The 16,068-nt window shown below is 36.4% G+C and overlaps 1 protein-coding gene across 7 annotated transcripts in view; it reads right to left on the bottom strand.

Annotated features, from left to right (window-relative positions):
* Positions 1-16,068, bottom strand: part of itpk1a (inositol-tetrakisphosphate 1-kinase a) — a 100,451-nt gene that overhangs the window by 27,796 nt on the left and 56,587 nt on the right. For all 7 annotated transcript variants that reach the window (XM_088648597.1, XM_088648596.1, XM_088648598.1 and 4 more), the window contains one exon: positions 8,037-8,154. In XM_088648597.1, coding sequence (XP_088504723.1) covers positions 8,037-8,154 — 118 coding nt within the window. The remainder of the gene's footprint in view (positions 1-8,036; positions 8,155-16,068) is intronic.

Raw genomic sequence — 16,068 nt, 5'->3', positions numbered from 1 at the left:
GACCAGCTGCTCGGAGTGAATTCCACTTCTTAACAATCAACTTCTCCACGCTAAAACAATATTAAGGGTTTCTTAACATTTTTTTATACCCTTCGCCTGATCTGTGCCTTTTGTCTTTGGATGTTTCATTCATTCATTCAAAATTCACTCCCTGAGTGAGGGACTATATAGCAATAAATGTATGGTGGAATTACTGTATGTGAACCACAATTAAAGCACACACAGGTAACTAACTGTGGGGCTCGTTAAGGTCATTTCATGCACTGGAAGTATAAAGTTTGCCTCAGCAAAGGGTGTGAATGCTTACGCAATCATAACTTTTCCATTTTACTTTTGCAGTAGTTACAGATATTTCTCTTCATTTTCTGCTTTGAACATATAAAGTAGGTTATTTACACAATAAACATTAGATGCTATTTCTAAATGCAAGCTGTAAAGCAACATTATTTCAACTGCTAAGGTATACAATTTCTTAGTAATATTAATCAAGCACAAATGTAAATAAATATATTGTCATGAAATATTACTAACTTAAAACTTAATGCTCAATTAATTATACTGAATCAGCTGTTCAATATTATGAAAAATGATGTGGTATGCAATTTATATTATATGATAACATTCCCTTTTTATTCTCTCATCTACTAGTACTTCACACATTTTTTGCAGGCAGCAATAGCTGTTATTTCCCATTTGATATTTTAATATATACATCTTGTAGGTTTGTAATGACTACATTTCCAAAACCAATGATATCACACTAATCTGCTTCACTGAATTCTGTAGCTGACGCATTCACTTGCAACAGCCAAGCTGTTAATCTCTTCCTTTTTGACGTATAGTCAAAGCAAAGGATTTTTTTTCCTTTTTGTAAGAATACTATAGTTCTGTGCATAGCACACAAATCCTTCATTTTCTATATCCTTTAAGAGGATTGAGTTCCTATTTTAAGCACAAATTGTGAATTTCTAATCACTAACCTGCAAGCATTTTTTCACCAGAATATAAAATATTTTTTGAAAAAGTTCTTTACAATCCTGTTGGAATTTCATTGATAAATGATTCATATACATATACTACTTATTTAAACCATACTTATTGAAAATAAACACTGAAGATCTATTTCTCTTGAATGATCTCATTTGCAATGCTGCTGCAGTGAATCAATTAGCCTGCTGTCACACAGAATGGGATGGTACTGTAGTTGTAGCTAGCTTGCCGGCATATCGTAAGAGTTCTGCTATCACTGTAATATATTGTCCACACCCTGTTACACACCTGTACATGTCACAATCTTTTATGGTGCATAAGGCTAATACTCCACTCACTGTTAATCATCCTGACCTATGAGACAAGACAAGCTTTGATAACAGAATGCTTACACAGTTAGTTCTGCTAATTAAACTCAGTTACTTACTGCTCACTGTAGTGTCAAATTTACCCTAGTATTGCACGTGAAGCATAAAGAGTGGACCACTTTTTTTTTGTTAAAGAATGGATGTACAAGTTATCAATTCTATTCCCTTTCTCCTTGGACTTTTGTATCTAAAACACATTTGTTGGAAGCCCTGAATTGTAGAATCAAAACAAAAAGGGCTATGCTCCTGTAAGATTTACCACAATACTAGTTTTGTTGATTAAGCCATTATTTTGGCTTAATCAACAAAACAACGAGACTGTGAATAATTACATGAATATTTAAGCATTCTACCTTAAGTCTCAATATGAAGTTTAAATTTCCTTGAGTTTTGTTTTGATCCATTGAATATACCGGTAAGGCGGAGATTACAAACTTTTAAAAAGAATAATTAAACCAATGATCTGAAATTACTTGTGTAATTGTTATGGTGGAAGAGCTTTCAAAAAGAAAAAAACTGTTCTTCAGGTTTGACCAAAAGACACTAACCAAATATGTCCGGCTACAGGAAACAGAAACTAAACAATGTGCTTTACAGTATATACTGTACTAAACATTAATGCCCACTTAAGAACTATCACTCACTCTCTAACATTCCAGCTCTTGAAAAACAATACTGAAGACATGTCTTAAAGTTCTATTGTAGCTGCATTTAATACCCAGATTTATGGATGCCAATTTGCTTTGTTTGAATTTTTTGCTAGCATCAATACGGCAGTCTTATCAATGTTCAAGATAGGATAAGACAAGGTATCCTGGTTGGAACATGTAAGTGAGTAAATTGGAATTGCTACATCACCTCACAGTTTATGCAAATCATCTTTACATTCTAAAGTGTAGTCATAAAATACACATTAATACTTGCTGTTTAAGTCCTGAACAAGGAGAGATGCCTCACCATTTAAAGGCTGGCACGGTCTACACTTTTATAAATAAATCCACTCAACTTTCTTATAAACAAAGAGAAAGATTCCACAAATACTCTAAGCCATCACTTCATTCTGTTTTATGAGCCGTTTTACGGGGCAAGTAATACAAAGTTAAATAACACTTAAAAATAAAAGGACAATGAAAAACCATGCAGCCAAGCACATCCTGTAATTTCAAATAAGACTCCTCTAAATTGGTAAGTCAGACGTCCCCGTAATACACCATAGAAGGATCGTGCCTGTTAGACAGAAACTGTATTAATAAAAACTGTGATACAGTTCAACCCAGAGTATGACTTCTCCTCTCTCAGGAAAACACACTCGCAGCACATTACTGGAGACAGCAGGAGTGGGATCTCCTTCCACGGCCTAAAGCCAACAATACAATTCAAAACACAGTCGACATTAGTTACTACCAATGCAGAAATGCTGTCAAGGGTGTTGAAAACAACCCTTTGTGTTCAGTTACAGTACCCGCTCTACCACAAAAGAGAACAGCCAGAGACCTATCACAGCTTTTAGAGACTGGGAAAGCTAAGCAGATCTCCAGGGACTATTGAACTGGTGCTAAACAAATCATGTTGTTTTGGATTATAAATGTTTACATCTCGCCTGCGGAATGTGACATTTAAAAAAGCTGTACAATAAAGCAAAGACGTAAGGGTATGTACTGTATATGATAGGAAGTGAATTCTTCCAAAATGTGAATAGTAAACAAGCATTTGGGTAAATACCATTAATTTATATTTATTTCTTGAATTTTGACTTTTAATAAAGTTTAATGAATAAAAATCAAATGGCCTAAATGAGCCGAATGGCCCTGTGTTGTTTGCAAACCCCAAGTTTAGAGTTTGTTTAAAATAGCATTTATGTTTTAAATAGAATATTTCTTTCCTTACTGCTTTACTTTATAAATCTGTAACTGAAAACTATTATTTCTACTTTATACCTTCCCGGCTTGGAACTACAGATTCTTAATCAACACTGCTAACCACTGCGTTTCTGGCACCAGCACAGAGGGAACAAGAACTATTCTTTTCTGACACGCACAAGATGCCACAAATCTAGTTATAGGACAGTAATGGCTGACTGGGGGAGCATAGCTTCTGTTATAGAAAACATTTTAAGATCAGAGGGTTTCTACATGTCATAGGTTACTGGTGCATAGAGCTCATGATTCCCAGGACAACGTAAGCCAGCAAGCTGTCTCTTGGGGAATCCTAGTCTCAGATGACTTACGACAACATGTGCTAGACTGGCCTTCCTCTGGTGGGACTCCAGTGTCAGCTCTGTGCAAGTGTGTAGTGGTGGAGCCTTATCAGAGCCACCACATTGCTATAGTATCTACTGTAGTACAAACTGCATCTACAACTATATGCTTATACAAACACTAAATGGTGAAGGTTTTGGGGTTGAGAGACAGCTTCCCAGAAAGTGCACTTTATAATTTGCATCGTCTACAAAAAGCAAAGGTCTGACAAAGCAGTAAAAAAAGGAAAGTAGGCTTACACATAATTAACTCCTTTAATTATTTTACTACTTTTTCTATGAACAAAACAACAAAATGGTAGAAAATACAAAAATGCCTTAATGTGAAAAAAACTGAGAACAACAAACACAAACAAACAACAAACATGTTGTATACTCATGTGAACAATCTGATACGTGCTGGGATCATATAATCTTTTATACACAGAATGCCTAGCTCCATTTTTTTAAATCATAATATGCAGTCTTAACATTACGCCAATATAAAAGGGCACTCCATTTCAATGCAAAATACTGCATTACAAATGGAAGAGATTTTAACATGAATGATTGTGTAACATTAGCTTGCCCTCTGAACCTCCAATCTATATTACTTCCTGGTTTTCTGGGCTTTAAAACTGATATAAAAAAAAGATGATATCCCAATACATCTAAAAAAAACAAATACAGAAACAATTGTTCCTACCCAATTTTAAATTTCTATTATTTTTTTAATCTTAATACCAACACTTCTAACATGTGCTCTTCAGGGAATTTTTTTTTAACTTAACGGTTTCTTTGGATCAGCTGCACCTCAACCTATGTGTAAACACCAGTCTGGGCTATGCAACACCTTTTGTGTTCTTTGTTCATCACCTAATTTGCCTTCATAATCCATGGTACTGTCAGCGTGGTATGGAAACCACTAAGAACACTCTCTGTCCTGGTATTTTAAACAAACCTATTGAGTTACATCAAGAGCTGTAACTCATGCAATTCTCAAGGCCAGTAGCTGGATTCTACAAAGAACTAAGATTTTCAGAATGGTTATTATTAACGTACAGTGTAAGACTTAAAAATGAGCTCTGGGTTTTAACGATCAATTTGATTCAACTGATTAATTTTTAAGGCCATAGCATTTATAAAATACAAGCACATCTTTACTTCAGAGTTTGTGAATTCTTGTTCTCCAATTAACACAACATATGTATCTTTCTGGTGATCCAGCTATTTTTTAACGGGTTCCCTACAACTGATGCTAAACCTATATCTTCTGGCTAATTGATTAAACAAAGTTAAGAAGACAAATTAATAAACACAGATGCTTATAATAAGCACAAATAAGATATACATATTTATTGGCATAATTTCAGCTAATGGTTATTTTTCTGACTTTCTGCTCAATAAAAAAAACGTACAGGTGCATATGAAGCAAAAGAGACACGGAACAGAGAAAACATGTTTTACATGCAGCCAGTTCTGAAGGTTTAGCTGGAGGCTATTTTGGCATACTGTATGCTACTAACACACCATTTTGCATTGTTTATATTTTCCTTTTAACACAAGAACCGCTGCAAATTATTAATTACACTGGGCAAAACTGCAGACGTGTATATAGAGGTGATGACACTACAACAAACCTTATGTTCGTTGTTTTGTTCATGGCAAGAAGAAATCAGGAAGCTATTGCTGTACTGCTGGGCAACTGCATACTTCAAATCCCCAAGAACAAAGGCAGTACAAAGAAAAAATGAAATGGGTTTACATCACTTTCCTGTTCAATTCAGTGAGCTCCACTACTGTAACAAAACTGTTTGATAAGAACAGGATGTTAGCTGCTATCAGAGCTGCTGTACACTGCTGCCTACCTTCAAGATAAAGCAACTGAGCAACTAAAACACCCAGCAAACTAGAACAGGACTAGTCAATAAAATACCCATTCTAGAACATTCCATCCCCTGTACCACAAGAAACAGTTTTGGTCCATTAACATATTCTGGACTGGTATTCTATGGGATATATAGCAATACACAACTTGCTTGTCTGTTCATGTTGACAGATAATTATTTTTTGATAATGTTGATAGTCAGTGTTCCGACTTGATTGAAAAATCACAGCAATGCAAAGATATCTTTGTTCTGCTACTGCAAAACTAGACATTTTGAACATTGCCAACAGTGTGTCCCAACTAACAATTCATTGCTTACTTATACTGCCTTGTAGAAAATGAAAGTATATTTTTCCAAATAAGGAAAAACAATCTCTAGGGATTTATCCAACAGCTATAGCTATTTAAAAATGGTAAGGGAATCAATAAGAACTTAGACCATATTTGTGACAAACACTAAAAAGGCATTATAAGTACAGTTTCTCAGACAGGAAGGACCTATTCTGAGCTTTTGACTGAGTACACAAAGGCGTGACACAGAGTCACACAGAATTAGCCTCATTTACTTGCAGTGTCAGACCTTTCACATCTGAGGTGTAACCGCCAGTGCACAGTTTAACAGTTGGTTAAACACTGGAGTTTAAACACTCAAACAGCAATAAAGAGACAGAAAGACTGCAGTATTGCAACATGAAGAACTGGACAACACTAATGTAAGGGCATAACCAAATATATAAACGTTAACAAATACGAAAAATTCAGATGTACATTGAAAAAGTCATATGAATCTTTTATGAGATTGTGATCTTGGAGCAGGTGTTGGACTTCATCAGGCCACTTAGATCCATGACCATATCCATATCATTTTAAATGAAATTCATTTTCTGCTTCTCACCTTGGTTTAATAACTGCTCCTGAAAGAATGGATCTCACTAAAACTGAATAGAGAAAAACTCCATCAATGAATGGTAGATGGTAGATGAGTAAGATGAAGGAGTCCCAGCAGTACCCGACAACAGCAAAGCAGTCAATTGAATTGAAGTGTAGATGTATGTCCCTTGAAGTTGACCCTGGCTGGGTCACTTTCACATCTTGCTGGACGAGTGGAAGACATGGTTGTTTGAGTCGAGTGGAATGGAATGCATCTGACCATCAGTTTCTAGAAGTCTTAAATACGAACTGAGCCTACTTTCATGTCTGGCTTCTCACAGGTAATAAGACACACATTCACATCTGCATCCCTGAGATCGAATAAGTTCATGGAGTGCAAAAACAGGCCCCACCCCCAAGAAATCCTATACCCAACAAGTCTACCAAGTCTGGCTTATTATTCTGACCTTGATAGTTTGTAGATGAACTGGGACAAGTGCACTTAAATCAAGAGGAAACTCAATATATGTGGGTCCTGACAAGATCTCTGTGCGACTTCTATCACAAATTAATTGACCCACCTTTACATGCAGATTTGCTTCAGGCATAAGCCTAGTAGTGCACAAATGACATCTCTAGCACCCACAAGCAAAGGAGTCTATTATGAAAAAAGGGGGTGTCTATAACTGAGTGCAAGGCAAAAATCATTATATTTTTAAGTTTGCATTTCATGCACAAATCACAAATGGAACTTACGAGAACTTCCAAATATATTATTGTAAGACAGAATACAGTACTGTAATGGCAACACTGCGTGGGAACAGTGTCCATGGCCTTTCCCTCAGAAAATGGGTGCTATATTCTCTTCATCTTGAGCCAAGCTCTGCATAGATACCTGCCACCTCACACTGAGAGAAGAAAGCCTGGCCCAAACCTGTATTTGTGAGGTTTTTTCTAATAATGGTGGTTATAATTGTTGACACTTTGTAATTTAACATGTTTGAAAGTCAGTGCATACACTTCTATAATTTACTAAAGGCAAGTTTAGAAGAAATAAATATCATGTCCACACTTTGCAGCATGGGTTAATTTAAGAACTCAAAGCACCTATTTCATAAACCAGGTTACAAAAACCTGTTAGTTTCTTCCAACACTCAAGGTAAATTTAGTGAGTTTGTTGGAGAACAGGCTTGATCAGTGGTTCACACAAGTGTAGTACAATATCCCTGGGCAAAGTTTTCAACGGTTAAACTTAAAAGGAATGCCCCTTAGGTTTGAAAACATATTTTAGTGACGTTCTGTATAAGACAAACACGCACAAAAAATGCTTTTGCAAACAAGCAGGAGAGAATATCAAGGGCAGATGTAAAATGTAAAATACAACAGCCAAATCAGCATTCTTACTCATGTGTTGAAAGGTAGACATGGAGAAATGATTAAAAAATTTCCCTTTCCCAAAATATATGGAAATCAGCAGGAACGATGGGTTGCCTACAACTATCTGTGCCTGATGACATCTCACAAAGGCCAGTGTGTAACAGAAGCAAAAAGCAAAGGAGCTGTTTCTCTAAGATTCTGAATTTATGAAACACCTAAAAACCAGAATCTGGAGTCAGTTTTGCCACCTGATCCAGCCGAAACAAAGCTCTCAGAAATTTCCACAGTAGCATAAACATCTCCAAACCTTGCATGCAGTCCTCTATCTTGTGGATCAGCTCGTAGGACTTGCACCGGTCCAGCAGGGTCCGGATGGCAGGAAGGGGATCCAGGACGATAGTCTCTGGGTGGGCCTCAATGTAGTCCTGCAACAAATCAAAGTAACTAGTCACATTTTGATTCACAAACTGGTTCACACATAATCCTCCAGCTAACAGTCAATTATTCAGTATGCAGCTGCTTCCTGGGTTACATATCACTCAACATACATAAATTTCACTTTACATAAAGCCTCCCACTGTTCCCATCATACAATTTCGAGTTACTGAATGTTTCCATTACACGGGTAAGGGTAGAGCAAAGCTGTACTGTGAGTTCCTTACACGAATGAACAGTGCGGAGTGAGCAAATGAGGACACCACCAGGGCTCCGTTACACACTTCAGTCTCGTTTTGCTTTCATGTACTTGGGGTAACTTCTGTACATCATCTCACACTTTTTCACTGAAAACTGTGAATAACCCGTACAGCAGTCATGTTATATTTTATTTTGTATTTAATTAAGGAACAGTCCAGTGTAGGATAATGAAATACACATTACAGGGTACAGGGTTTATAAATTCATTAAATATTGAACTATTTTCAATGTTTAAATAATGACTGTATAATTTTAGGTACATGCTACATTAAGTGATTATTCTAGTTAAAGAGCTTTAAATGTTTTTGTTTTTTCATTAAGCGAAATGTTTTTATTTACAACTATCATGAATGGCAATTCTCTATATGTGCATGTGCAGAGGCTAAGAAAGGGCTGCTTCCGACTTTATGTAACTCAGGTTACATAAAGATTTGCGGTCTGGAAATGGGTATACTGAGATTCTTAAAGCTCTCCCCCTAGAAAGAGTAAGTATACTAGTGAGGGAGGAGCAATTTCTCAGCCTGTGGCAGCCTCTTGGCCCCTGCTCCTGCTTTGGCAGGTATAATTGGAAATGGGCAAGTCTTCCTGAGATGGAATGAGTAATGTGCTATTTGAGGTAAGCAGAACACAATATGCACTGTTATTTAGGCATTTTTGTTGTGGTTCTGGTTTTTCTTCTACCCATTTCTACTATTTAACATTTTATCATCATTTATTTTTGCCTTTTTTTTTTTGCGTTTTGATACCAAAAACCCAATGATGTTTTCACTGGCGAAAAAAAAAAAACAGCTGGATGGAAGAAAAGCAAACAAAAGTATCATAGCCCGAGAAAAAGACCCCTGTGTCACAGAAAATGTATTAAAAATTCTGTGCAGAAAACCTGATAAGGACAGCACTCAAAATTAAGAAACACACAAACAATGTTTTAGTTTTAACTTTTCATTTACTGTAGCTGAGGCCACAGAGAATGTATAACATGTAGTCAATGGTTCATTTGAAACCCAGTGTGGCTCACTGTTGATTTTATAAATCAGCAATGAAGATGACTGCTGTCAGGGCACACTGATGGACACAAATGCCTCCTTTCCCACTGTTCCTCGATGACAGAACACAACGATGGCATACAAAGACAGGGAGGGATAAGGGATTAAATAACACGGACACCATTCCATGTCGTTTTCTAAACAAAAAAAGGCACCATTATTCACCCATTTCCTTCAATTACATTTCTTAAGTTTGAAATTCCTGTGGGAAACCAAGCCCTCTGGAGTTTCAATAAAGCAGCCTACAAACATTCACACACAGTCGTGAATTATTTCCTAAAAGGATTTTTTGAAAGCTGGATAGCATAGCATATATCTTTTTAACCACAGCCAACTTAAGATGGAATATTTTTGGCCACAAATATTTCCGTCAATAAACATAATAAAAGCAAAATGTAAAAAAGATGTTGTTCCTTGCCCATCTACAGTACCTGTACCATGAATGAGGCTGAATAACTATGGTATCAGTTATGTAACTAAACTACAGTCCCTGCTGTTGCATTTAGCAGCCTGTAGCACTTTTTGACTAACACTTTTTTTACGTGTTGGGATTTATTTGCGACCGTTGTAAGTTTCCTTGGATAAAAGCATTATCCAACACAAACGCATACAAGTAGAAATAGTGAATTCCATTTAGGTAATGAGTTAAGGTCAATGCGAAACACTGGAAAAAATATTTAGGACATAGCAAATGATATTCACACCAAGTAAAGGGGGATTAGCTGTTCCAAGAACATGCACATTATACAACTTTCATAGCTCATTTGTTCCACCATTTGTTTAGCGTTCAAACATCCAAACCTTCTTAAGTGTTTCTTAAAAACATGGAACAGAATGTTTTGATTTGCTGTGCTCTTTGTGGTTTTACAATCAATAGCAATTCTAGACAGACCCCACTACCTACTTATGCCCTGCGCACAACCATCTTCTCTCGCACAGAAGAGCATCCTTCATCTCAACAGCACAGACCACTACATGAGGCCAAAAAAAAAAAAGTTATTCAGTCTAACTGCATTTTCAAGTGTAAAGCTTTGATGACGAGATTTACTGTAATTCAGGCTACTGGCTTCTCGGAAATAAGCACTTCACCAACACAGAATCATTCAAAGCCCTTAAATAGTCAGACACACATAGGGGAGTTACTACATTCTGTGCTAACAACCAGACAAAAAAAACCTTTAAATTGCTTTTATACCCTCCTGCTTCTCTATAGCTGAACTCTCAATTACGCATCAATGCTAACACTACACTCCTTTGAAGATTATAAAACAGGAAAGATAATGCCATTGGGAGTCACATCTATCAGGTCCATTCAGCAAATAGAAAAGTTTAAGCAGGAAAAAACAGAGCAGAGCACTCAGAATAGCCCTGCCTTTGCATTCAAGGCTGCTACAGATTTGCATTTATTTTTAATTCAATCTTCACATGTATGTTTAACTAATAAAGCTCAAGACAAATTCCTGAGCCTTGTAAGGAAGAGGGATTCCACTCTTAAGTAGCCTTACAGCCTCTTCCTCCTTCTTCAGCCAGCCCACGCATAGTCATGCAGTTTTCAGGACGGCAGCATTACCGTTTCCATGGGAACTCTACGCACACGCGCGCGTATGTGCGCACACATTACCCTAAGTTAACAGCTTGCCACTTGACCCCAAACTGGTTTGAGCTGCAGGTGTCCAACACAAATAACTTGCCTGTCACAAGACATTATTTGGTTTTAGACAATTTCCATTGCTTTATATATCAGAATATCAGTTTTTTTAGGTCACAGCTTTTTGCAAAGTTTGTCATCATTTTAATTTATATTTTCATTGCCTACACTCCCATCAGCAAATGTACTATTAAATTAATATTATAAATTAATTAGGAACAAGTAATAGGTTTATTCCATGCTGAAACGTTTTCTCTCTTCTCTTTTCAGCATGGAATAAACCTATTGTTCCTTTGCAGACTACACATGCTGACGCAGCTACCCACCTGAACTACTTATAAATGAACGTATTAATTTATAGCCCATGTCAAGCCTTGGAGTTGATGGTTACACAACAGTATTGAAACATTGTTTTTTGTGGTCACATGTACAGCAAATAACGCTTTTCTCACAACATTTATTATTTACGTAAAAAATCCTAGCCTTTGGATTGCAAGTGACAAGGCATAAATCTTCCAAGCACATATAAAAAGACAACATGAAACAGGCCAAGGTGAAATTCTCATCTCTCATGTTCCTGCTTGAGTGTTCCTCCCTCCACAGGACTGGAAGAACCTGACTGCTGAATCTCACTGTGACTGCAAGACAAGTCTCACGCACACTGCTGTACTAACAGCAAAGGCAGGAAGGCAGGAACTGAAAAAACAATAACGGAGAACTTTGAAAACAGCTTTAAAATGTGAATAAAGAGGGACATTTCTCTAGATATGCAGCAGTATTTAACAGCAATAAACAGAATTTGTCTATGAAACCAGTGAAACCAGGATGGAGACACAATACACAGCTGCTGACATCCTGCAAAGCTCTGACTTGCCACCTGTGATAATACTAAAAATAAGTTTAACTGCTTTGCCCTATCATGCAAACCCCTGCAGAGAACACCCCAGGTATGGAATTGATCCCAGGGGCTTCAGGGCTGTAAGGCCAACCACAGCAACATTGGGCCACCTGGGTACTGTTACGTGTTTTTAAAATGTAATATAAAGTAGTCATGAACAGTCCTTTTCACTTTGACTGATTGACACAGCATCTAAGCTTAGGCAATCTAACAAGTTATGATGGCACTCTGGTTAGGTCCCTCTTCTGACATTTATGAATACTGTAACAGACGCACGGAAAGATGGGCTTCAATGCCAGCTGAAAGGAAAAACACAAATCTTGACAATAAAAAAACAAACATGAAACTATCGGCTTCTATTTTTATTGTTTGGCACTCTGAGAATTGATTTTGTCATCCAATGCATCATAGCAGTTAAAAAATCCTTCTGTGAGAAATAAGCACAGTCATATCAGGAAAATTTAGCCATGCTTTTTATTGTAATTAAGGTTAAAATCCCTATGGTATCAGTGCACAAGATGACGCAATACTATAAACAACTCCTAAAATACTTGATAAATTGCAAACTCAAGTCATACTTAATAACATGGTGCTGCTACTTTTTTTTTGGAGTCTAGCAGAAAAGGGATAACAGTTTTTAGGAATATCATCAGGGATGGGGCAGCTAATCCTATTTAACTGACCTCATGCTCCACAGCTGAAATGTTGTGCTTCTTTTCTTCTCTTTTCAGCATGGAATTGACCTTTACTGTTTCCTTTGCAGCCTACACATGCTGACGCAGCTCCCTACTTGACATCGATTTCTATATTCCATTATGGTCAAACATGAGATATAATGTTAATGTAATTAAATGTCATTTTTGCTTAGAATCCTGTCATGTTTCTCTGTGACAAACATGCAAAGGACACCATAGCAAACAATAAATTTATTAAAAAAAACATTTTTAATTTTAATATAGATACACTCTAATTTTATCCTTCCAAGAAAAGCAGCACTAAAAAATAATCATAACAATTATCAAATAATAAAAACCACACTTCACGATACAGAATTTGTAACAGTGACTGGAGTAACAGTGTATGAACACTGCATATAGGACTCAACCTTTGTCCGAATCTGAGGTGTTGTGACATTTGCTCAGCTACTGTACATGTCCTGATGTTCATATGTTTCAGATAAGATCGACACTCCTATATCACACACAAGAGAATACTGATCTACTAAAGATTATTAGAAAGAAGCAGACAAAAAGTCATAAAATCAAATACAATAATGCCAGAATTATCTACCAATATTTATATGCTTTATTTACATATTATAATACAATTTATACACATCATATTAACAATAACAGGAATGAAGGACTAAATGAATATTTTATTTATAACTATGGAACACAGCCAATTGTTGATTTTAAGACCATTTTTTTATGTTGCTTCCAATCAAAGGCTGATTTTTGGAAGTGATGTGAAAGTGAGAAGACATAATGAATCAGTGGGGTATTTCTTTTTGTACTTTTATACCTCAGGAAATTTCACTGAGAGGACTTACATTTGAGACTGCTACTGTGGTATTATGGAGATTTTTAAGAGAATTCAAATATCAAACATGCCAAATTCTGATCAATAGTTTGGTACAGTTTAAACATCAACAACTTAAAAATCCAGTTGTTCTGATACCCAAAATATTCCCCATGAGCAAGGCAGTGAACTGGGACCACCCAAGAGTTGTGATATCAAGTCAAATGAACCATGTTGATAAAAAAGGCCAGTTCTGGATAGAAAACAAAAGTTAATTTCGTCCCTTTATCACCGATAAACTCAAATGCAGTTCAGATTCATCAATAAAAAGTGGTGATTTCTGTTTAAGCCAGTTCACATAAGATCTACATAAAGGCAAGCTGCTTATCGATATCACATGTTCTAAAACAGACATCCACTTCTCACTTGAGCTGGTTTGTAACAGTGGCTGGAGTAAGATGGTTTATCTTGACAGACTAAAAAATCAGGGCATTGCATCAAATATCAAGACAAAACAAGTACTGTACTTGAGTGTTCCTTCCGTTTTCTTGGAACTCCCTATCTGTAATTAGTTATCCTTGATCAGCTCAGTTCTCCACCTTGGCCCCTACACTAGACAAAGAGAAAATGATGCCCTTTATCGAATTTTACAAGTTTCTGATTCTAATATCAATTATATTTTCCTTTAGTTTATAGTATTTTCACCTTTTTTGTAGTGTTGAAAGATATTTAAATTTAATCAAGTTTAGCTTTAAGCTTTCAGGTTTTGTCTGATGTCATAGGGTTAGAATAGTCATGCACAGTCTTAATTAGCATGAAACTGCAAGCTTTCTCCATGGTAAAGCTGCTCTCTAGGGTTGACGCTATGAACAGGGGAAAATGTAGTCAACACTTCATATAGTTCCCTATATCTATACTCTGCTCCATGGAAAGAGCATTTCACCCTTGTTTAAAACTAGGCCATGTCAAGCAAGGATGAAAAATCAAAAGGTAAACAAAAAAATTAATCATACTAGTATCATATGATCAAATAAATACATGCAAAGAAGTTAAAAAAAAAATACATTTTCAAGATAGTATAACACATTGTGCTATTAAAGAATCTATTCTTTTATGTTTCTGCTCGTTTAATCTACCACACCCAAAATGTACATTCTAGAGACAAAACATTTCTCCCAGTAAACTGAAGGACCATAGGAGCGTTTAAACCTGATATTTTGTGATGTTTGTTGCTATAATTTGGTGGTATATCCTTGTCAGAGTCCCATCCCAAAGCTTTTGGTAAGTGCGCAAAAGACCAATGAAAAACTTTAAATATACTGCACAACAACAAAACATACCGGACCTTCCTTATATTTTTCTGATTTGTGCACTTGTTGTGCTGTGACCTTCAGTCGGTTGATATCCTCAGCAATATATCATGAGAATGCAATAAAAACGTTCTCAAAGATTACGCACAGTGTTACTATGAGACAAGGTGTAGGGTAGACAAGGCTGGATACCATATTACTAGAAGTAATAAAATGCTGCTACCTGAAACTGGGAACCTGCCCATCACCATTTATACACATCTATATTTGCTATTTTTTAGGGATATTTCTGCATTGATTTAGTTAACCTTCACTCTATGCAAGTGATATAATTGTGAACCATTAACGTATTTTACAGAAGATTCAGGTTTCCAAAAAAAGTAGGTATTTTAGCTAATTAAGAAAATCAGCTAGGAGAGTACATTGGAGCTCCAGGGATATACAGTACTGAAAAGAACCATGATCTAGTTATAAAGCAGGGTACTTCTTTGTTATTTCTCAATTCACCAATCACAGATGCCACTACTGCAAAATTTTGATCTGAAATCAAGAATGTTAGTTCTCTCTAATACATGCTCTGTCATACTATAACGCATGTTAACATCTGTAATAAAAGCAGCAGTGCACCTACAGTATTATTCTAACTCTGTTGTGGCTACATACACCTATGGTGGGCAGGATTTCTGACTTCATCTGACTGCAGAAGATCTACCTATCCCATGTCCCTGACAGCTTGTTCCTTTGCCCACACTAAAGAAAACTACATTTCCAAACCTCCCCCATTTCTGCTCTGGGCTTCAATCATGTCCAACATTTGTAATCACAAACCGAGGCTATTTACAGTTGCTAACCCTGCTGCATGATGCTTGCATTATTCCTTCACCAAACATCAACAAAAAAAAAGATACGATACTGTCGAAGCCGCTGCTCTAGAGGCTGCCTGTGATGTGTTAAAAGACGAGCAGTTCAAAGGCAGGCAGGGCAAGTAGGAGAAGTCTGCCTACATTTCCTTATTCTCTTTGTCATGTGCAGTGGCAATGTTTGTAGCCATGAACAAAAATATGAAAAAACCCAAACTGAGAATGTATGACAAAAAATAACTAAATTTCTTGAAATTTTTGCAGAGGTTTTCAATCCATAGTTCACTCTTGATTATACATAGAACAAGGCCATTCCCAGTAACCATATATCACATCCTATATAAAGATGGTTTCAGTACTGGA

This window comes from Lepisosteus platostomus, chromosome 10, assembly GCF_059453375.1.
Source record: "Lepisosteus platostomus isolate fLepPlt1 chromosome 10, fLepPlt1.hap1, whole genome shotgun sequence".
Taxonomy (NCBI): Eukaryota; Metazoa; Chordata; class Actinopteri; order Semionotiformes; family Lepisosteidae; genus Lepisosteus; species Lepisosteus platostomus.
Note: the sequence above shows the minus strand (reverse complement) of the source record. Positions and strands in the feature narration are given on the sequence as shown.